This window comes from Entelurus aequoreus, linkage group LG08, assembly GCF_033978785.1.
Source record: "Entelurus aequoreus isolate RoL-2023_Sb linkage group LG08, RoL_Eaeq_v1.1, whole genome shotgun sequence".
Classification (NCBI taxonomy): domain Eukaryota; kingdom Metazoa; phylum Chordata; class Actinopteri; order Syngnathiformes; family Syngnathidae; genus Entelurus; species Entelurus aequoreus.
In genome coordinates, this window is record NC_084738.1 from 15,532,683 (window position 1) to 15,557,399 (window position 24,717).

The 24,717-nt window shown below is 39.8% G+C and overlaps 1 protein-coding gene across 9 annotated transcripts in view; it reads right to left on the reverse strand.

The window, feature by feature from the left end:
• The window catches only part of pcdh15b (protocadherin-related 15b), a 315,473-nt gene that overhangs the window by 222,694 nt on the left and 68,062 nt on the right, over positions 1-24,717 (reverse strand). For all 9 annotated transcript variants that reach the window (XM_062055676.1, XM_062055677.1, XM_062055675.1 and 6 more), the window contains 4 exons: positions 15,978-16,138; positions 12,133-12,288; positions 4,131-4,250; positions 2,839-2,949 (listed from right to left, as the gene is read on the reverse strand). In XM_062055676.1, coding sequence (XP_061911660.1) covers positions 2,839-2,949; positions 4,131-4,250; positions 12,133-12,288; positions 15,978-16,138 — 548 coding nt within the window. The remainder of the gene's footprint in view (positions 1-2,838; positions 2,950-4,130; positions 4,251-12,132; positions 12,289-15,977; positions 16,139-24,717) is intronic.

Consider the following 24,717-nt stretch of genomic DNA (forward strand, 5'->3'; position numbering starts at 1 on the left):
ACTGCTACCATTTCCAACATGTTATTTGTGTGAACTGTGAAGCAGGCTTTTCTGTAGTGACAGCAACAAAGACAAAATTACGGAGCAGACTGGACACGAGAAACACGCTGCGGGTGTCACTGTACCCATCACCCCTAGGATGGGATCATCTCATCCCAAAGAAACAAGCCCAGGGCCCCCACTAATTTGGCATTAGGGTGAGATGTGTTTTTAATGCACTTACATTTGCTGTATTTATCTGCCACATGTGGAAGGCCAGTGCATGAAAAATAATAGCTACCCTTAAACCGGTCCTTGGTGCAAAAAAGGTTGGGAACCGCTGAGCTAGATCACAAAGAAGTGTTTTAAAATGTAGATTAAAATCATCTTCAGTCCCCTTTAGTTTGTTTCATATACGAGTTTGAAAAAGTAGCTTGCTTCCAATCTCCTTTGTGGTTTTGGTAAATAAACATCCCTGCTATTAGTATATTTGCAGCATTTACAGCAGGGGTGTCAAACTAATTTTAGCTCAGGGGCCGCATGGAGGAAAATCTATTCCCAAGTGGGTCGTAATGGTAAAATCATGGCATGATAACTTAAAAATAAAGACAACTCCAGGTGGTTTTCTTTGTTTTACTTGGCCAAAAATAGAACAAGCACTAGGGCTGCAACAAGTAATTGATTAAATCGATTAAAATCGATTATAAAAATAGTTGGCGATTAATTTAGTCAGCGATTCGTTGGATCTATGCTTTTAAAAAAAATAAATATATATATATATATATTTTTTTAAATCTTTATTTATAAACTGAAACATTTAAAAACAGCTGAGAAACAATAATCAAAATAATAGGGGTGTAACGGTACGTGTATTTGTATCGAACCGTTTCGGTACGGGGGGTTTCGGTTCGGTGCGGAGGTGTACCGAACGAGTTTCCACACGGACATATTAAGTAGCGTACTGCACGTTGTGTAAAAAATACTCAAAATGCCGGACATTTGAGGCATTTAAGAAACTCCGCCCGGACAGCCCCGCAAAAGAGGACATGTCCGGTGAAAAGAGGACGTATGGTCAGTCTATCGTAGCCCGTTAGCTGCTAGCATGCTAGCAGCGACCGGGCTAGGTCCTGACCATACGTCCTCTTTTCACCGGACATGTCCTCTTTTGCGGCACTGTCCGGGCGGTGTTTCTTAAATGCCTCAAATGTCCGGCATTTTGAGTTAGGGTTGCGTGTATTTTCAATGTACGTTCAGGGTTAAGAAGGGGTTAAAAACAAAACTAATTGTGCGTGCAGCAGCATTCGTGAGGGAGGGGGAGAGACAGAGAGAGCGAGAGAGTTGTGATAAACGCGCATGCGTCGTCAGGCTCTGCTTTTTATCGATAGATTTATCAGATTTAATTTTGTATTATCTATAGCAGGGGTGTCAAAAGTGTGCATTTTTGTAACATTGTCCTTGTTTTATTTGGCAAGTTGAAAGAACATGGCGCCAGTATGCTGCTTTTTTTTCAATAAAATAATGGAAAGGATAGAAATGTAGTTTGTCTCTTTTATCCGATCGTTAATCGATTAATCGAAGTAATAATCGACAGATTAATCGATTATCAAATTAATCGTTAGTTGCAGCCCTAACAAGCACATTATGAAAACGTACAAATCCCAAATAATCTTCTGGACAAAACACTTCAAGTTTGTTGAACATTCTGAAGAAATTGGTGCTGCTTCAAAAACACAATGAGCTTAGACTTTGTCTCAGTGTATCTAAAAAAGCCAGGATCAAACTTTAAATCACAGTCTTTCTGGGATTGAACAAAAAACACAACATGTAAACTCTTCCAGGTATCAAATACCTCCTTTGTCATGTCCACGTATCAATCCAGTGCTAACTCAACAAACCGTAAGAAACGGAGGTAAAAACTATTCAAAAGGGTTTGTGTGTTGTGTTTGACAGAGATATTTTGGGGCAACGAGGGTGCGGTGTGTTTGAAGCAAAGACATAAAACGGCAGGAGGTACATACAGTGTACCTCCTGCCTGGCCTCGGTATAAACCGTTTGCTTGCCTAACAGAATTAGTACTGTGACATCCAATGGACACATTTAGAACAGCAGTTTCTTTCATAAAAAAAAAAAAAAGCAGCTCATTATACTTGGCAAACTCATCACGCGGGCCGGAAAAAACCTGTCAAACGTACGTTTGACACCTCTGATTTACAGTCTCTCCAAATTGTGAGTTTAAAAAATATACTTTAGATTTTTTGCACTAGTTTAAGATACAATACAGGTTTTTCCAAAAACAACATACCTTTTTCATGTTTTTCTTATCATCCTTTGTGCCTGCCATATTGCCAGTAAATAAACAGCATCGGCTCTCACTGGATTTGAACTGAAGCAAATAATAAAATGTGCAGCTGCTGCTTTTCCTCTAAACATTGCAAGAGAATCAGATTAAAGATCAGATCATAGAAGATTGCTCTGACATCATCCTTGTAATAGTCACAGCCCCGGGAGTGTATGAAAGTTGCAGCTAGTTACTCTGCTGAAGCGTCTTATACAACCGCCTATCCGTCTGGTAATGGCGGAATCATAAAATACATTTGTTTGCAAATAAAACATCCACGTAGTCGCGGGATAAAAGTGGGAAAACAAAAGCATTAACAAAGACATTAGTGATAATTAAGGACAGGCCTATGGTTCCCTCAGGGCTGCCTCCGCAGAGCACAAATAGTCCCAGACAGTGTAAATAATGTTGCCATGATAAGGCTAATTTGCATAACTTGATTTCCCACTCAAGCAGAAGGCTGATTCTCGTTATCTCTCTTCTAATACAGCAACAACAACAAAAAAATTATAAAAACTTACATTAGCCTGTATGATGACCAGGTAGCGCGTTATTTCTTCATAGTTGAGCCGCTCCCTCAGCACCACAGCGCCAAACAACGTCAGTGGGATGTCAAAGGTTCTGTTGGCCGTCTAAAAAAGTACACCACATGTTTATACTCGCACAATTCAACATGGCCTAAAAAGAGTAGGAAGCAGCAGAGCTGATTTAACCCTACACCTTTCTCTGTGTCTCAGCAGTTACTGATGCAGTAAATATTGCACCCTCCCTTCTGATTAGAGATGTCCGATAATATCGTCCGATAAATACTTTAAAATGTAATATCGGAAATTATCGGTATCGTTTTTTTTATATCGGTATCGTTTTTTTTTTTAAATATATATATTTTTTTTAATTAAATCAACATAAAACACACAAGATACACTTACAATTAGTGCACCGACCCAAAAAACCTTCCCCCATTTACACTCATTCACACAAAAGGGTTGTTTCTTTCTGTTATTAGTATTCTGGTTCCTACATTATATATCAATATATATCAATACAGTCTGCAAGGGATACAGTCCGTAAGCACACATGATTGTGCAGGCTGCTGATCCACTAATAGTACTAACCTGTAACAGTTAATTTTACTCATTTTCATTAATTACTAGTTTCTATGTAACTGTTTTTATATTGTTTTACTTTCTTTTTTATTCAAGAATTTTTTTTAAATTTTATTTTATTATTTTTTTAACCACACCTGGTTGTCCAAATTAGGCATAATAATGTGTTAATTCCACGACTGTATAAAATATCGGCTGATATCGGTATCGGTTGATATCGGTATTGGTAATTAAAGAGTTGGACAATATCGGACATCGGCAAAAAGCCATTATCGGACATCCCTACTTCTGATCTAAACTTTTGAGCTTTAAAAAGGTAGTTATGCGGTTGATTAACTTTGGCCAAGTAGAATCACAACAAAGATTAAATTAGAAGTTTCATATTTGTCTGCTTGAGGGCTAAAAATGGTCACACTTTGCATACAAAATGCTTCCAGGCATTACAGATGAAAAGGGAGAACAAATAACAGTGTTGAATAGGATTTGTTGGAGGGAACAAACGAAAAGAATCATCAACAAAACTTTTGAAATATTGATTAAAAGGAGTTGGTTACAGGTCATTTAGAAAAACTCATGACTGACATTTGGGATTGGGATTTTGAGATGCGAGGTGGCACAAACAAAGCAAGATGCTGTGATGTCTGATTGAAAAGTTACAGGAATTGCATCTAGGTTAAAAGAAGAATAATAACAAAAAAAAAACCTACTGGGTCTCTGGGGTTGTGCTGGATGGTGTATTCTATTTGTCCATTAGGGCCATCATCGATGTCCGTCGCCCCGTTGTTGCCCCAGAATCCAGAGAAGATGGTGGTGCCCACTGGCGTTAGCTGGAAACACGAAATTATTTTTTTTAAAATCATTATGATAATGGTTTGGTTCAAGTCCAACAAGCTTAACAAAATGACATTGAAGTGCAGTGTTTCCCACACATTCATTTATTTGTGGCGGCCAGCTACGAAAGAATTACGTACGCCACAAATAGATTTTTTTTTTTTTTTAATTATTATTATTTTATTTATTTTTTTTGTCCTGTCTAGCTTCTCAGGCAAATCATATAGTTGATGTAGATGCCCATATAGGCTGTTCAGATTTACTTTACAAAAGAGAAGTGTAGGATACTTCTCTTGTTGCCTTATTTGAATTAGAACCACTACTGTTTTCTGTTTATTTGTTACTGACAGTGGCAGGACACCTCTGCCTCTGTTTCACTTTATGTTGCCGGTAAATAATATGGTTGTAGTAGTAGGCTAAAGTTAAATGATTTAGTATGCACTAATTAAAGGGGCAGAGCTTTAAGAGACATTTTAGCTTTTATATTTTATAAGATATATTTTTTGTAAGAACCACAATTAATAAATATATTTCAGTGAATAACTTATTGTTGAAATCTGTATATAAATATGTACATAAAGTATTGTAATTATATTGTAAAATGGATGGATGGATGGATGGACGTTTAAAACAAAACTGTTATTATTAATTAGTAAGTATACATTTTTTGAGCCTTTTTAAAGAAAATCATATCATTGTAGTAAATTATGCAAATTACTCAATGATGTCATGGTGACCACGCCCCCACCGCCACAGGTATCTTGGCAGTTTATGGGAAACACTGAAGTGCATCACATGTTTAACATTCCAAAAGGAGTATGAAAACAGTACGCTTATTCAGTCCTCTGTGTCCCAACAACTCCTGATAGTTTGCTCACTTCCTGTGTTAAGGCTAAGGAATGAGTCAAGGTAAGATTGCCACTAATGGCACCTGTTTTTTAGATTTCACTATGTATTTTGTATAATTAACAGTGCATTCATCTTCTGATTTTTTTCCCCACAATATTTTCGGAGTATCTTACATATTTTTCGTTTGAATGTTGACTTATTTTTTTTGATTCTGCACAATATTTTTGAACAAATAATTTTAAAAAACATGCCAACTTTAATTGTTATAATTTTTTTTCATATGGTGCTAGGGTACATAGGGTATTTTAAACATCAAATGTCTATCCAAAATATTTTTGCAGAAAAAGTGCAAAACACATCCTGTTTGTTTGTTTTTTTGTTAAATTGCAAATCTTTTTCCACAATAAGTATGCAGAAATTGTGCAAAAGACACATGGCATCCTGAACGTTTATTGGTTTTTCTCATTTAAAAGGTCCACAATATTAATTCAGAAAAATACAAAAGACACATGCTATCCTGTATTTGTTTGTTTTTCTTGTGAAATGTAAAATATTTGCCCCCAAAATGTATGCAGAAAAATTGCAAAAGACAAATGGTATCTATTTATTTTGTTGAATGTAAAATGTTTTTCCACAATATTTTTGCAGAAAAAGTGCAAAAGACACATATCCTGGTTTTTTTTTTGTGTTAAAGTCCAATGTTTTCCCACAAAAATTATGCAGAAATTATGCAAAAGACACATGGAATCCTGCATTTCTTGTTTTTCTTTCTTTAAATGTCAAATATTTATCCACAATATTTATGCAAAACAAGTGCAAAAGACACATGATATCATGAGATTTTTTTAGTGTTAAATATTTTTTCTAATATTTTGCTATATAGGGCAACAAATGGTCTCCCGAATATCGATGTTTCTGTTTGCTTTTCTTTATAATATTTATATTTCTATACTGTAAGTAGGTGATAAACTAATAAGTAGACACAAGGGCAAAGCACTCACTGTCATGTATCATTTCTCAAACTTTTTTAGAGGGGGGATAGTATTTGTCTTGTCAAGTTGAACATTTGCCACTCAACATAAAAGGCAAAACATTGCCAATCAACATTTCTTTTCCCTCCATGCTACATTTTTGTTTGTTTTTCCCAGCCATGGGCTTTGTAGCTCTGTGCCAAAACGTGAATATAATCTCCTAGCAGCATGAGAAACATATGAGATCAAGTTTATTTGGCTCAAGTTTCACTGTTGTCCTACATTTTGGGTTTATCTGCTTTGAAGGTACACCATATCCACAGATGGAGTACAGACACAGGTTATAAAGTCGGTCATGAAGATCAACCTGCTTGGCGAGTTCAAGCCAACCATGAGAACTTTTAATGCCTCGAGATGCAATTTGATGGTCTGCCTGATGAGAAGACAGACTCATACTTAAATTGGACTAAATCTATTCCTGCTTTTCAGTTACTACTCACACAGATGCAGATGTATTCTGTTTAAAACGCATTATGGCCCCCCCCCTCCGACCACAATTACCTAATTTTAAAGATTATGCATCTCCTGAATGATGCAGTAGCTAAATTAAGTTCCAGGTCAATCTTATATTTTTGTAGAAGAGTAACAAAAAAAGTTCATTCTCCAATTAAGTCATATTTTAATTGTGGTGGTGGACACTTAAAGTAAAGTAGTATAACGACGGGTGCAAATAACCACCGCTCAGGTAAATAAATACATAAAATAAGCATGAACAGTTGTGGCTGTAGGCAACCTCCTGATAGTAGCTGCATTTTGAAGTATCACAGGTGGCCAACATACAGCAGCTTTATTTACCTCTGCATGTGCTTTAAAACGTTGCTGTTGGTATAAAAAGTAGCTGAACATCAGCGTTCACTAACTGGCAGAGTCCAGACCCAGACCCGGTCCAATATGGACGTGGACATTTAGTCAATACATTATTATTATCTAAAGTTTTGTCGGTGCACTTCTATTTTGACCAGCGCAAGTTTGACAGACCCATTGGATTAGGAAATACGCCAACCAATTTTATGCCAGTTAAGACAGCCCACGTTTAGTTTTAGTTTAGTTTATTAAGGATCCCCATTAGTCTACACCGCAGTGGAGACTACTCTTCCTGGGGTGCAGGCAAAAAACATCACACAATCACAAAACAAAAGATTACAATGCAGTACAACATGATCGAATAATAAAATGTTGTAATACAAAAATAGCAACGACTAAGAACAAAAAAAACCCAATAACTTCGAGTTTACATAATAATGTTCATACCAAAGATAACAACAGCAATATAAAAATATATATATATATATTTTTGCAAAAATAAAACAAAGAACCAATGGCCTATAATATACACATTAGTGTACCAAAGACAAACAATAAGTGACGAAAAAGTACCATCCATCCATTTTCTACTGCTTGTCCCATAATCATGGGACAATCGATAAAATAGTCAATAATCAATAAAACCAGTCATGACATTAGGTACAATCTAGAATAATCTCTTTCCGCAATACTTCTCCTCTTAGTCTATTCTTAAAACCCACTATGCTGGTGATTGATACCACATATTGTAGAAGTCGATTCCAGTAAGTGACTGCCCTATTTTTAGGGCTAGCCTGGTACCATAGTTGTGACTGTCACTAGCAAGCAATGATACCGTGATACTGCTCAGCCTATCAAATCGGTGCATTCCAGGCGGTAAACATGGCGACTCTAAATGCCGAGACAGACAAAAAGGAGGAGAAGGCGAGGCGGCGTGTCTTGTCGTGTCTGAGGTCTGCAGCTAGATATTCTTGGATGAAAGAGAAGCGAAGCGAGTGACATTAAAGAATGTGTGTTATCCATGGAAGTAAGGAGAAAAGGAGTGAGATTTACGCAGAAGGAGGACAGAGACGAGTGAGAATTACAGGTGAAAAAGCAATTCATCCCTGCTTGCTACTTCTGCCCTCCCTCACCCTGACTACCAGCTGTTGCTGACTACCAGAGTGGACAGTGTTGAGAAACAACAGAATAATAAAAACACATGTTGCTCTTTAAAAGAGAACTGCACTTTTTTGGAAATGTGCCTATTGTTCACAATCCTTATGAGAGACAAGAAGACTAAAGTTTTGGGTTCTTTTTGCATTATAGCATGTACAAATCGGCTTGTTCTTGGTGGCTATCGATGCAGCTAAAGGGAGCGATCGATTCTACCTCTAAATCACTTTAAAATGTATTCAAAAACTGTCAAAAATACTTCATTTACGTTCTGTAACCTGTGTAATAACCAAACTGTAACAACATTGTTATCATACGAGCGAACACCCACATCTGCGGTCCCCTCCAAAGTTTCTTATTGTGTAGACTTAGACTTAGACAAACTTTAATGATCAAAAGGGGAAATTGTTCAATGTTTCCCATTGGGTTGAGTTTTTTCTTGCCCTGATGTGGGATCTGAGCCGAGGATGTCGTTGTGGCTTGTGCAGCCCTTTGAGATACTAGTGATTAAGAGCTATATAAATACACTTTGATTGATTGATTGAAAGCTAGCTACAGACAGAGATAAATTGGCTTCTACGAAAACACGAAATGCGTATGAGTTTCTAATGCACAACACTGAGATAGGATACCAATCTGTATTGACTTAAAAACATGAACAATCATGTTACATTATCTGTAAAGTATTAGCCCAAAACTCCAAAAAGTAAAAATTGGCTTGTTCTTTGTAGCTATCGATGCAGCTAAAGGAAGCAATCGATTCTACCTCTAAATCACTTAAACAATGCATTCAAAAACCGTCAAAAATACTTCATGTACGTTCCGTAACCTGTGTAATAACCAAACTGTAACAATATTGTTATTGTACGAGCGAACACGGAGGAACTCTTTTTTTTAATTGTAGTAACACATCGGCGTGCTTCGGTATTAGCCGTAAAAGCTAGCTACGGACAGAGATAAGGTAGCTTTTACGAAAACACGAAATGCGTATGAGTTTGTAATGCACAACACTGAGATAGGACACCAATCTGTACTGACTGAAAAACATGAACAATCATATTACAGTATCTGTAAAATATTAGCCCACATTTCATGTTTTGTTTAGACACAGCGAGCAGGACAGCGTATGTACTGTAGTTGTAATAGCACGCATGACGTGCTGGGTGTGTCATGATCAATGATAAAGTGTGACTCACTCCATGGACAGTTGTGTGTTTGGTCCAGATGGCCAGGGAAATTTTAACACAAAGCACAAAGTCTTTGACCAAACATACACATATGTCTGAACTGATGTCACAAAAAAGTAACACCTGCAGGACCTATTATAAACACCTAACCTGATCTGTAAATCTGGCAGGCCATTTTATCCTGAATTTTTTTTTTTGGTAGGGAAGGGGTTGGATCCCAGAGCTTAAACAATTGCTCTGTATCTGGACCAATTTGAATTTTAGTTGAGGACCAGTGCTGTACATATTAAACGGCCTTTAATTAAACATTTTTGAAGGGAAACAAACACAAAATAGTATTCATTTTAAATTATACTGTTATGAATTTTTAAATTGAATTGTACGTATTAAGTTTATGATTTTTGCAAACAACAAATACACCATCTCACACTGGTGTATGAATGTGTATTAATGCTTGGTGGTGGTCTGACGGGGCCCCAGGGCAGCTGTGACTACAAATGTCGCTAACCACCACCAGAGAGTGAATGAATGATGGGTTCTCACTTCTCTGTGAGTGCTTTGAGTGTCTAGTGTATGTCTAACTAAATCTCTAGTGTGTACTGAAAAGCGCTATATAAATCTAATCAATTATTATTATTATAATTATTACTTTTTTTAAAATACACAAAAACATGGCGATAATATACAAAGGGAAATTAACTAGCGTAATTTCTGGGCTATTGAGCTCATCTAAATGTAAGCCGCATCCACCTAATATTAGGACAAATTTTATTTTGTATGTATACTGGCTGCACATGTCTATAAGCCGCAGGTATACACCCGAATCATGAAATAGTTGCTTGGGTTCATTCTCAATTTTTTTTCTTCGTCTTTGGAGCTGTGTCGTGTGCATTTTATAGTTTCTTCTTCATGGTGAGGGTTAGTCCATAACGCGCTAAAAGGCTGACTGAATGATTGTGTGACTGCGCTTATTTAATGTAAACAATTAACTTTGTCCACCGTGACCCGTTTGGCTAGTTCATTGGTCTAAAGCAGGGGTCGGCAACCCAAAATGTTGAAAGAGCCATATTGGACCAAAAAAAACAAAAACAAATCTGTCTGGAGCCGCAAAAAATTAAAAGCCATATTACATGTGTCATGAGATATAAATTTAATTAAGAAGACTTAAAGGAAACTAAATTAGCTCAAATATAGCTACAAATTAGGCATAATGATGCAATATGTACATATAGCTAGCCTAAATAGCATGTTAGCATCGATTAGCTTGCAGTCATGCAGTGACCAAATATGTCTGATTAGCACTTCACACAAGTCAATAACATCAACAAAACTCACCTTTGTGCACTCATGTACAACGTTAAAAGTGTGGTGGACAAAATGAGACAGAAAAAGAAGTGGCATAAAACACGTCCTAGAAAGTCGGAGAAAGTTATGCATGTAAACAGACTATACGGTGAGTTCAAGGACCGCCAAAATAAGTAGGACAAAACGGCGCTCGCCAAATACTTGAATCAGTGAAGCATATTTAATATAAACAGTGTGATTTATAACAATTACGGAGGTTTGTGTCATGTTTGTCCTCCTACAGAAACCATACTAAAATAAAAAAATTTATTTTTTTTTCCCCCTCATCTTTTTCCATTCTTCATACATTTTTGAAAAATCTCCAGAGTGCCACTAGGGCGGCGCTAAAGAGCCGCATGCGGCTCTAGAGCCGCGGGTTGCCGACCCCCGGTCTAAAGTGACGATGTTAAGCTTGTGAACCAGAAAAAATCCATAAATTAAGCATAGCATTGTATAAAGTGCAAGGTTCAAAGCAATTACATTATTGGGAAACTTGCCTTTTTAGAAAAAAAAAATTGTATAAAGTGCAAGGTTCAAAGCAATTACATTATTGGAAAACTTGCCTTTTTAGAAAAAAAAAATATCACTCAATCAATCAAATATTATTTAAATAGCCCTTAATCACAAATGTCTCAAAGGGCTTCACAAAACACGACATCCTGAAATTGTTTGCAGAAATAGAGCCGCAAGAACGACTAAGGATAGTAAGAAGAAACAGATAACAGAGAATAACAGATAATAATAATAAATAATAAGAAGAAATAACACAAATAACTACGTAACATGAACTGTTTTGACATGTTTAGTTTGGTATTATTTTTGCAGTCACAGTGCATGGAAAATACAAATATGTCATTTCGCATATTTTAATAATGCGGCATCTCCATATTGTGGAAGGGCCAAGAGTGGTGAGGCACAAGAAGAAAAAAAGAAAAAGACGTTGGGAAGTATATGGAGTGAGGCAGAAGAAGGGCAGCCAGGTTGAGAAAAGGTGACAGGATGAAGAGCTGCCAGAAGTGAAGGGATGTAGGAAAAGAGGGCTTGAGAGGACATATTGAGTTGGACAGGCTGTGGAAAACTGCATAATGAGATATTCTGCAGCATCCACCGGGCTTGCTTGTGTTGGCAGCTGCTCTACAAGCGCCCCTGTCCAGTTGGAGCTTTTGCGAGTTATTTCTGCTTTCTCCCGTGACTCTGGAGAACGAAGGAATAACACGTTTGGCATTTAAAAAGACTATGGTGGGAGCCGCAAAATAGATGCTTTCAAACTCTATTTGTGCTGCTTTTAATACACAGCCTGTAAATTGCATTTATGCAAATTCTTCTTTATGTCAGTGCTCCTTGCATGTCTGTCACCGCCACCGACATGGGCCCTTCGGTGAACAAAGAACAATTGTCGAGCATTCAAGCGATTGATTCTGCTTCTGCTCTAGAACTCTCACGACTTGTACAAACCAGGTGGATTGACAGCCGTGTGGACAAATAAGTAGTAAGGCGAGAGTTGTTACCTCACTAACTGCCACGTAGTATCGAGGCTGCTGGAAATGCGGAGAGTTGTCATTGCGATCCCGCACGACAATGCGGACCTCGTGAAGGATCACGGTGCCGACCAGCTCGTTGGTGCACTGCACCTGAACCACGATGGACTGGATGTACGACGGGGGCTGGAAAACACACAAATAATTTACAATGAACAAGCAATTTCACTAAATTTGATCAAACCTTTCAAATGACATATAGTGGGAGCCCGATTTACGAACCTCTCATTATATGAACTTTTCGATTTATGGACCACAGACCGAATAAAAATATTTTTGAACGAACCTTGTATCAGTGTACGAACGTTTCATCCACCCATTGTGTGCCTCTCTCTACAGTGCTCATTCAGTCAGCACAGCAGTACTGTCGTTAGCTACTTTGCTAATTGTTACTTTGTGTGCTTTTTTTTTTTTTTAAATAATTTTTACAAATTTTTTTTGCTAGCTCAATAGGAGTCCGAAGAAAGCAATGGACAAGCGACGTGTGGTTTGAATAATGCAGAAATTATCCACAGCATTGTTAACACTGCCCCCTCCCCATTTCTTCAAGAGCACACCAAGAAGGTAAAGTACATTTTATTTTTATTTCTAATCATTGTATCGACCTGGCTGTTAAAGCTAAGGACTTTCGTTATTTTAAACTGTGAGTGCACCACAGAGATAGTGATAGTGTGCCTGTCAGCAGCGCGGCTGAAAATGAGGACAGTTTAGCCAGTTGTTTTGGCTTAATAAAAATGAAATAGAAAGTTGATCCATCACCCCCATGTTGGTTGTTTGGTACACAGTACTGTGTAGTGCTTTATATTGTGGTCAAAGTGTACATAGTTGTTACTAATATATTCATGTTTGCATTATTTATTATGTAGAAATCAGTTTCAATACAAACTTTTTTAATTACGAACACTGTCCAAGATCAAAGTAAGTTCATAAATCGACTGTATATTATCTCTAGGGACATTCCAGGCTAAGGACCTCCAACCTAATGGAACGATGGAGCAGGGAAACCCTATTTATAAATCTTGTATAAAATTGGGTTTTAAAGTAGCGGTAGAAAATGGATGGATGGATGTTTCAAAGCTAAAATTTTAACCTTGGGTTTCTCAGGTTGAGGGTAGGCTTATAACTCTTCTGCTTGCGTTTTGTTTTTTTACGAAACGATCCCTTTTTCCTCATTCAAACATTTAAACAAACTGTTAGCTGAGAATGGTCTCTCTGCCCATAACTGAGAACCTGACAGAGTTGTGTGATTGACACAGCAGCGATAGGCGCGGGTTCTCCTCGTTGCAGTGACAAGGGGATAAGATTTCAAATCGGTGCCCTGCCGAAGGGCAAACCGAGCTCCTCTGTGTCGCTAACCGTGCGCATTGATAACTGAAATACATCCTCTGCCTTCATTTATCCGTCCAATACATTGTATTGGACCAATATCAATGTGTATTTAAGCCACTTCAATTTGTGGCTATAAATATAAATAAAATCTAAAAAATAAATCTAATCAACAAACAATTTCACAACAGCCACGCAGTACCTTCGTGTTGAGGACGTCTTCTGTAGAAATTAACATGTACATTCTTTAGAGTAGTTAGTGTACAGCTCTAATAGCAGTGTATATATACTATCCACAGTCAGCCCCATTGTTGTCTAAATAACGGGCAACACAAGTGAGTACCGAGACAATTGTATTGTGTACTTTGCCTTCAATGATGTTGGTGGTAGCATCATGGTCTAGGGCAGTGGTTCTCAAACTTTTTTCAGTGATGTACCCCCTGTGAACATTTTTTTAATTCAAGTACTCCCTAATCAGAGCAAAGCATTTTTGGTTGAAAAAAAAGAGATAAAAAAGTAAAATACAGCACTATGTCATCAGTTTCTGATTTATTAAATTGTATAACAGTGCAAAATATTGCTCATTTGTAGTGGTCTTTCTTTAACTATTTTCTGGGTTTATGGTAATGAATGGAATAGCCTGCTTGATTTGATGTTCAGTTTATGAACTAACATTCATATTTTGTTGAAGTATTATTCAATAAATATATTTATAAAGGATTTTTGAATTGTTGCTATTTTTAGAATATTTAAAAAAAATCTCACGTACCCCTTGGCATACCTTCAAGTACCCCCAGGGGTACGCGTACCCCCATTTGAGAACCACTGGTCTAGGGCAGTGGTTCTTAACCTTGTTGGAGGTACCGAACCCCACCAGTTTTGTATGCGCATTCACCGAACCCTTCTTTAGTGAAAAATAAAATGTTTTTTTTTTTCAAATTCAAGAAATGTTTTTTTACTGGTGCACAAAATGAACCGTGCATGAACATCACCTTGTACAAAGAACAAAACCAACACAGTGCATGAACTCACAACAAATTACACACCTTACACACATTACCATGAATTGATAAACATGGACCCCGACTTAAACAAGTTGAAAAATGTATTCGGGTGTTACCATTTAGTGGTAAATTGTACGGAATATGTACTGTACTGTGTAAACTGTACTGTTTCATATAATGTATTCTCTTCTTTTGGAATCTGCTAGTAAAAGTTTCAATCCATCAATCAAACAACCTGCAAATCAGATGGAAAATTAGAGGGAACATTGTTTGGGGGTATCCATAATACGCCGATAGGGAGAAGTTTTTATTCACACAATAAGTCGGATGTGTCTTTACCTCGGTGGCGGAGGCTCCGCTGAACCCCTGAGGCCAACTCACCGAACCCCTAGGGTTCGATCGAACCCAGGTTAAGAACCACTGGTCTAGGGCTGCATGAGTGCTGTCGTCAATGAGGGAATTACCATGAATTGATTAACGTGGACCCCGAATTAAAAAAGTTGAAAAACTTATTTGGGTGTTACCATTTAGTGGTCAATTGTACGGAATATGTACTGTACTGTGCAATATACTAATAAACGTTTCAATCAATCAAAACTGAGGTTTTTTGTGGACGGAGAACATGAATTCCAATAAATACTGTGACACTGTGAAGCAGTGAAACAGTTATCCACCATGATAACAAGCACACCTCCAAGATGAGTAAGACAGGTGCAAGTTGAAGGTGAAGGACTTGCACCTGTGGGGCATTCTCGGGTGGAAGGAAGCAAGGGAAGAAGATAGGTGGAGGAGTGCAAAGTGTCTACCATCCACCAGCTTCACCAGTGGTGTCATCATGGAGGAGTGGAAGAGGATTTCAGTCAAAACCTGTGCAGCTCTCGTGACCACCATGTCTAAGAGGATTAGGTCAGAGCTAGAAAACAATGGTGTTCATGCAAAATAGTCACAGCGAGGACACCATTTGGACATGGTGAAAGGTTCCCATCTATTTAAACAACAATGTCTGTTTGTTGTGTCATTTTCAGAGGACATTTCTACTCGCTGAACAACAGCACTCATGCAGCTCCAGACCATAACGCTACCACCAACAAGCCTGAATGTAGGCAAGACAATTATATTGGTACTCACTTGTGTTGCCAGCAATTTATACAATGGCTGTGTTGAATCATTTTCAAGAGGACATTTTCCCTTATTGAACCACAGCTCCATCGATAGCAGCACTCATGCAGCCCCAGACCTTTACGCACCGTGTTGTAGCTGTGTGTAGACCAATTTTCAGAGAATAGTGCAATAAACTCATCCTGCTATAGAAGCCGTATGCGGACTTCTCTAAAACATATTCAGGATTTGTTTCTATAGTCTTTTGAGAATATATAATATGAGAAGTGCACTCACTTTTAAAGTGATTTTTTTAAGTATAGTGTACAAACTATTCATAAAATATTAAGCAAATCTAAAAAATAAATCAAGACTTTGCATCCATACATCTCTGTTGAGAACTCGCCCGGTGCTGTTGAGGTAAAGGGCTTGCTTGGAGGGGTCCAAAATCACCCAGTAGTCGTAGTTGTCCCTCAGGGACAACGAGATGGTTCGGTCTGGACCTTCTGCAACACCATTGATCTGCATATTCTCCACCAGCAGCGTTCCTGAAAAAGCCAATTAAAATAAAAACAAAGTTAAAACTAAACTGAATGAAAGTGTGGCCGACGAAACCGTAGAATAATTAAGGGAGGTGGACTCAAAATAAAGAAAATTAATTGCTTCTGAATGAGAATCATATATTCTTAGAAGCAGCCCACCTCCTGTCTCCAGGACACAATTTCAAACGATAAATAATATGTATATATAATTGTGTTTAATAGTAGCAAATACGTCAACAGTAACAGCTTGGTTGTAAACATCTTTATCATCTCTGCGTCACACTTGACATTTTCACAAAAGGCAAGTACGAAACACCAACGGATTGAAAAAAAAAAAAGGTCCACGAGAACTACCAAAAGTGCATCAATAAAGTATTCACAGCACTTCACTTTTTCCACATTTTGTTGTGTTACAACTTTATTCCGAAATGGAATAAATCAATTTTTGTTCTCAAAATACCCCATAATGACAATGTGAATTGTCATTGGATGAAAACCAACACTTCCCATCCAACTTGATGAAGCTTAAAAGTTGTTGCAAAAAGCAATTGGCGAAACTGCCCAAAAATAGGTGTGCCAAGCTTGTGGCATTGTATTCAAAAAGACTTGAGGCTGTAATTGCTGTCAAAGGTGCATCAACAAAGTATTGAGCAAACACTGTGAATGTGTATGTGCATTTGATTTTTTAAATTGTTCTTTAGTTTTAAAGGGGAACTGCACTTTTGGAATGTTGCCAATCGTTCACTGTCATTATTAAAGACAATGACGGATGGATTAAAAAAAAAAAAAGCATTCTAAATAATAAACATATAAAAGTCTACTTACAGCGGAGCCAATGCGAGCTCCACTATTTCGCCCATAAAATCCAAAAAATAACCATTCAAAAACCGCCAACAATACCCCATTTACATTTCGTGACTTGAATATTAACCAAGTATTAGATATAGGTTTTTTTTAAGCGCTAGTACAGACAAACTATTTATAGCGGCGCCGTGATCACTACAGTGTTTCCCAATGTTTACATCATCGAGTGGTCTGCTGCTTCCTTGCTATCTGTAAGTTTATTTATTGAAGATCATAAATCATGCCTGTCACCTGGACAGAAGAAGTCTGAGTAGCTATTTCGACAAGTTAGTACACATTGACAGTCATTTACGACCCGAAAATGGCCTGAACGACACAAAAAGACGCTTGCTACCCCTACGCCTTCACCCCATTTCTTTGATTATTATGAGCCATTCTTCACCTAAATGTGAATATATGAACACCCCAGCAGTCGGTATTCTAATGACAGCAGACCTTGCGCGGGAAAGTGATGTTTTATTATGTCTGTTGGCTCTCATAAAGTCTGCAATGAGTATTAATTAGTGATGAAGAAAAAAAAAAGCAAATGTGCTGCATTTTTTACAATGCTTAAATTATCAAAATACATTAATATTAAGTGTTACTATAAATGTGCCCATTACTACATTACACACACACACACACACACATATATACATACATACATACATACATACATACATACATACATACATACATACATATATATATATATCAAGGGTTGGAATTGGGGGTTAAATCACCAAAAATGAGGGTGCGGCCACCGCTGCTGCCCACTGCTCCCCTCACCTCCCGGGGGGTGATCAAGGGTGATGGGTCAAATGCAGAGAATAATTTCGCCACACCTAGTGTGTGTGTGACAATCATTGGTACTTTAACTTAAATATATATATATATATATATATATATATATATATATATATATATATATATATATATATATATATACACACTAGGGCTGTTAATCTTTGGGTGTCCCACGATTCGATTCAAAATCGATTCTTTTTCAATTCAACACGATTCTCAATTCAAAAACGATTTTTTCCTGATTCAAAAGCATTCTCTATTCATTCAATACATAGGATTTCAGCAGGATCTACCCCAGTCTGCTGACATGCAAGCAGAGTAGTAGATTTTTGTAAAAAGCTTTTATAATTGTAAAGGACAATGTTTTATCAACTGATTGCAATAATGTAAATTTGTTGTAACTATTAAATGAACTAAAAACATGACTTATTTTATCTTTGTGAAAATATTGGACACAGTGTGTTGTCAAGCTTATGAGATGCGATGCAAGTGTAAGCCACTGTGACACTATTGTTCTTTTTTTTTATTTTTATAAATGTCTAATGATAACGTCAATGAGGGATTTTTAATCACTGCTATGTTGAAATTGTAACTAATATTGATACTGTTGTTGATAATATTCATTTTTGTTTCACTACTTTTGGTTTGTTCTGTGTCGTGTTTGTGTCTCCTCTCAATTGCTCTGTTTATTGCAGTTCTGAGTGTTGCTGGGTCGGGTTTGGTTTTGGAATTGGATTGGATTGTTATTGTATTGCTGTGTATTGTCTTGTTGGATTGATTAATTAAAAAATAAAAAAAAATAAAAAATAGATTTTTTAAAAATGAGAATCGATTCTGAATCGCACAACGTGAGAATCGCGATTCAAATTCGAATTGATTTTTTCCCACACCCCTAATATATATACATATATATATATATATATATATATATATATATATATATATGATGTAAGTATATACATCATGTATATAAACCTCAATGGAGGCGTTTGGTTGTTTTTATAAGGGCTTTGTAGGTGGAATTGCGCGGCTCCCATCGTAAACCGACTTTTGATTGCATTTATTTAATATTTGGAATGCAAAGATATCACATCCATCGTAATGTCTCTCAATAGTGATTGTGAACGATAGGCAAAATTCCAAAAACTAAGTGCAGTTCCCCTTTAATAAATAGAATACATACATTTTCACATTGTCATTATGGGGTATTGTCTAGAATTTTGAGGACAAATATCAGAATCAGAATCAGAAATACTTTATTAATCCCCGAGGGGAAATTAACATTTTCAGCTCAATCCCATTCAAGATCAGACAAACATTACAGGGAGACAGAACAAGGATCGCTGACGGGTCTGCCAACTTCCGGTGCCCCTTACAAAAAAGCTGAGATACAGGTAAACAATGTTTATGTATTACATTTTGGAAAAAGGCTGTAATTTAAAATGTGGAAAAAGTGAAGCGCTGTGAATACTTTCCAGATGCACTGTACACCACAGAGACGTGTGTAGGAGCAAAAATGCATTATTAAGTGAAACTTAATTGAGACTACCCAAGCGAGAGACTCATTAAAATACCTTGACTCCTTGCATTAGCATTCACACAACTATTATTAATACAATTTAAATGGAGAAACATTCAATGTTTGCTGCTTATTACAAAGAATGATGCATACATATGACATGACCGCTTTAGTAGTAAACGGTGTAGCCCGGGCATTTATTTACAAAAACCACAAGCAAGCATGTTATAATTTGAGAGAGACTGTTTGAAAACCCAACACAAATAACTTCATGTTGAACTTTAATGAGTTGAATTTTATGAGTAAGTTGAAAGAACCACATAGCTCATTTTGACCAATAAACAAGTATATTGCACAACACAGTAGCAACAAAATCAACATTGTGATGGTGGCAAGGATCAAATTGCCAGCATTTTGTGAAAATAGGGGTGAAATTCGAATCATAATTTGAGGTTCCAGATTCGATTTAGGGACTATATTAGTTTATTTAGAACGATCCGATCCGAAACCATTCAGTGAATTGAAATCCATTCAATAACTTTATGCCCAAAATTCAACCAGTGTGACTTTGAAATAAACACTGCCGGTGGAGTTTCCTTTACTCTTGTTAATTATTGTAAGGGAATTATGTGTAAATGAATTATGAATGTGAGTGTGAATGTTGTCTGTCTATCTGTGTTGGCCCTGCCATGAGGTGGCGACTTGTCCAGGGTGTACCCCGCCTTCCGCCCGATTGTAGCTGAGATAGGCTCCAGCGCCCCCCGCGACCCCAAAAGGGAATAAGCGGTAGAAAATGGATGGATGAATTATGGATACAAACAAGAAAGGAAACGACAGTCAATATGGCCAATGCATCTTATCTGAATAAAGTGCAACCAACGCTGAATTGAATTAACAAGACCTGGAAACTTTTTCTGCTTACATTTTCAAAATTCAAAAAAAAATTCAATAAAAGTACAGTAACAAACATTTTAACATAAGATTTACCCAATACTTTTTCTGTTGTTTGTCAACATACAAATACTACAATATTAATAATGATGAATGATTAATGAAGAAATGTACCTAAGTAACTAAGTGCAACCAATTATTTTAGGATGAAGTGAGCAGTTATTTAACCAGCTACAACTCTTATTTTAGTAAAGAGCTATAGTGGCCGAGAAAAGTGAGTAACGCCACAACCCAACAACATAAAGCTACAACAAGTACCTCGCCTTTCGCCCAAATGCAGCTGCGATAGGCTCCACCCACCCCCGTGACCACGAGAGGGACAAGCGGTAGAAAATGGATGGATGGATGGACAACAACAACAGAAAGACGTAACGCAAGTGACAGTGGACAAGTTTCGGCAACAGACCAAGTAGCTGAGACCACGCAGTCTGATAGTTTATACATCAATGATGAAATCTTAACATTGCAACACATGCCAATATGGCCGGGTTAACTTATAAAGTGCAATTTTAAATTTCCCGCTAAACTTCCGGTTGAAAACGTCTTTGTATGATGACGTATGCGAGTGACGTCACTAGTTAAGCGGAAGTATTGGTACACTTTTGAATCCAATACAAAAAAGCTCTGTTTTCATCGCAAAATTCCACAGTATTCTGGACATCTGTGTTGGTGAATCTTTTGCAATTTGTTTAATGAACAATGAAGACTGCAAAGAAGAAAGTTGTAGGTGAGATCGGTGTATTAGCGGCTGGCTGTAGCAACACAACCAGGAGGACTTACTTGGATAGCAGACGCGCTAGCCGACGCTAGCCGCCCACCGCACGGATGATCAGGTGAAGTCATTCGTCCTTCCGTCGATCGCTGGAACGCAGGTGAGCACGGGTGTTGAGCAGATGAGGGCTGGCTGGCGTAGGTGGAGCGCTAATGTTTTTATCATAGCTCTGTGGGGTCCGGTTGCTAAGTTAGCTTCAATGGCGTCATTAGCAACAGCATTGTTAATCTTCGCCAAGTTGGAAAGCATTAACCGTGTATTTACATGTCCAGGGTTTAATAGTATTGTTGATTTTCTGTCTATCCTTCCAGTCAGGGGTTTATTTCTTTTGTTTATATCTGCATTTGAGCCCGATGCTATCACGTTAGCTCTGTAGCTAAAGTGTTTCGCCGATGTATTGTCGTGGAGATAAAAGTCACTGTTGTAGGAGTGTAGGCAGAGAAACGACGGAGATTTATTCCTCTTTGGAGAGCCAAGTAACACTCCGTTTATTTTCAGAGAGAACAACACAACAACAAACCTGTCGCACCGGTAATTACGTCAGCACCACAGAGGTGTGTCTCAACACTTCAAAGTAAAAGCACCTTTGCACCTATGCAAGTAAACATGGGCTAGAACGCAGTGAATTATAACCGTAATAATTAATAAGTGTCCTGTGTGTGTATATCCACCACACACGTCCCCCCAGAATTCACAAGAACTGGCCCAGTGAAACGACCAGGGACCCGAATGACCCGCCCAAAGCGATTCCGAAGCTCCTGGGCAGGTGGAGGGGGGTGAAGCGGGAGGGTGACAGCCGGCTGCTGACGGCGAGCAGACGTCGGTTGGCAGTGTGGGGGTCGACCGCGACGTGGTGCCTGAGCCACCTCAACTGAACGGCCCAAATCCAGGTGGGCGGGCTTCAGCCGGTCCACTGAGACGCGATCCAGTCTGCCCCCAATGTCAATGACAAATGTCTTATCCCCAGCCTCCACAACCCGATAAGGACCGTCGTATGGTGGTTGCAAGGGCCCCCTATGGGCATCGTGGCGGATGAACACGTACCCCGCTGCTCGCAGGTCAGGGGGAATGTGCACCTGGGGCAAGCAGTGGTGCGAGGTCGGGACTGGTAGGAAGGTACGGGCAGTGTCCATGAGGCTACGCCGCTGGTCAGAAGCAGACCAGGGGACTGTAGTGCGGGGTATAAATTCACCTGGGACTCTGAGGGTCTGGCCATAAACTAACTCCGCTGAGGAAGACAGGAGGTCCTCCTTAGGCGCAGTTCTAATCCCCAGCATCACCCACGGGAGCTTGTCGACCCAGCCGTCGTCTGTGAGAGAAGCCTTAAGGGCAGCCTTCATGTCCCTGTGAAAACGTTCACACATGCCGTTTGCTTGAGGGTGGTATGCTGTAGTGCGGTGGAGTGAGACACCCAACTGACAGGCAACAGTATTCCAGAGCTCGGAAGTAAACTGGGGGCCACGATCAGACGAAAGGTCAGATGGGGCACCATACCGGGCGACCCAGGTACCAATGAAGGCCCGGGCCACATCAGCTGATGTCGTTGCCGACAGTGGGACAACCTCCGGCCAACGGGTGGTCCGGTCCACCATAGTCAGAAGGTGAGTAAATCCCCTGGAGGGAGGAAGGGGTCCCACCAGGTCAACGTTGACGTGGTCAAAACGCCTTTCGGGAACTGCAAACTGCTCCAACGGGGCCTTAACATGGCGATGGATCTTAGCGCGTTGGCATTCCACACAGGTCCTGACCCAGTCGCGAATGTCCTTCTTGAGGCCATGCCAGACAAACTTTGCTGCCACGAGACGCTGTGACGGCTTGCTGCCTGGGTGCGAGAGGCCATGTATGGCGTCGAAAACTTGCCGTCTCCAGACCTGCGGCACCACAGGACGGGGCAGGTCCAGAGATACATCGCAGAGCAGCGTTGTGCCGGCATCGCCGAACGGGACGTCCGCCAACTGGAGGCCAGTGACCGCTGTTCTGTACGCCTGAATGTCGGGGTCCGAAACTTGGTCCACAGCCATTCGGGCATAGTCTATTCCAAGGTGGACAGCACCAATGACCACACGGGAGAGGCAGTCAGCCACGGGATTGTCTTTTCCTGACACATGTTTAATGTCCGTGGTAAATTCAGAAATAAAAGCTAGGTGGCGCTGTTGCCTGGCAGACCATGGTTCCGACACCTTGGCCATGGCGAAGGTCAAAGGCTTGTGATCCACAAAGGCAGTGAACGGACGGGCTTCCAGCAGGAAACGGAAATGACGGATGGCTGAATACAGGGCGAGGAGTTCACGGTCAAAAGTGCTATATTTCTGCTCACTGGACCTAAGTTGGCGGCTGAAAAAAGCGAGAGGTTGCCAAACACTATTGACCAACTGCTGGAGAACAGCACCAACAGCATAGTCTGAGGCGTCCGTGGTCAGAGCAACAGGGGCGTCAGGCACCGGGTGAGCCAGCATAGTTGCGTCCGCGAGTGCATCCTTTGTAGCAGAGAAAGCTGCCAACATGTCCGTGGACCAAGAAAGGGCATGCTTAGAAGTTTTTTTACCCTTGAGAGCGCTGTATAGGGGGCGCATAAGGTCGGCAGCCCGAGGCACAAAACGGTGGTAAAAATTGACCATGCCGCAGAACTCTTGTAGAGCCTTGACAGTGTGAGGCTGCGGAAGCCCCAACACTGCCTCCACCTTTGACGGCAGAGGAATCGCCCCTGCTGTAGTGATGTGGTGGCCCAGGAAATCCATGGAAGACAGTCCAAACTGGCATTTCGCTGGGTTGATGATCAAGCCGTGCTGCTGGAGACGACTGAAGAGAAGACGCAGGTGTGATAGGTGCTCTGCCTCAGACGTGCTGGCCACTAGGATATCGTCCAGGTAGACAAAAACGAACGACAAATCACGCAGCACCGTGTCCATCAATCGCTGAAAGGTCTGGGCAGCATTTTTTAGTCCGAATGGCATCCGTAGAAACTCAAAAAGCCCGAATGGGGTAATCACCGCTGTTTTTGGAATGTCCTGAGGCTGAACTGGTACCTGGTGATAGCCCCGGACGAGGTCCACTTTAGAAAAAATAGACGCACCCGCCAGGTGGGCAGAAAAGTCATGGATGTGTGGAATAGGGTACCGGTCCGGCGTAGTGACAGCATTAAGGCGTCGGTAGTCGCCGCACGGGCGCCAACCACCATTGGGCTTTGGCACCAGGTGAAGGGGGGAGGCCCAGGGACTGTTCGACCGGCGGACGATGCCAAGGCGTTCCATGGCGTCGAACTCAGCTCTTGCGATACTGAGCTTGTGTGGGTCAAGGCGCCGGGCTTTGGCGTGCACAGGCGGGCCATTGGTGGAGATGTAGTGCAACACACCATGTTTGGCGGAGGCGGAGGAGAAGGTAGGTGCGGTGATGTCTGAGAACTCCTTGAGGAGGTGAGAAAAGTCATCAGCGGGCGAGAGGGCACTGGACAGCTTCGTCGGGGCAGTGTCACTGTGTTCACAGGGAAATGAGCCGAATGTTTCAGCATGGACGAGGCGGCGGTTCCTCACATCCACTAGAAGCTTGTTGGCAAACAAGAAATCAGCACCCAACAGGGGAGTGGACACCTTTGCTGACACAAAATCCCAGGTAAAACGCTGACCAGCAAAACTCACTGTCACAGTGCGTGTGCCAAAGGTGTGGATTGTGCTGCCATTTGCGGCCAGAAGGGGG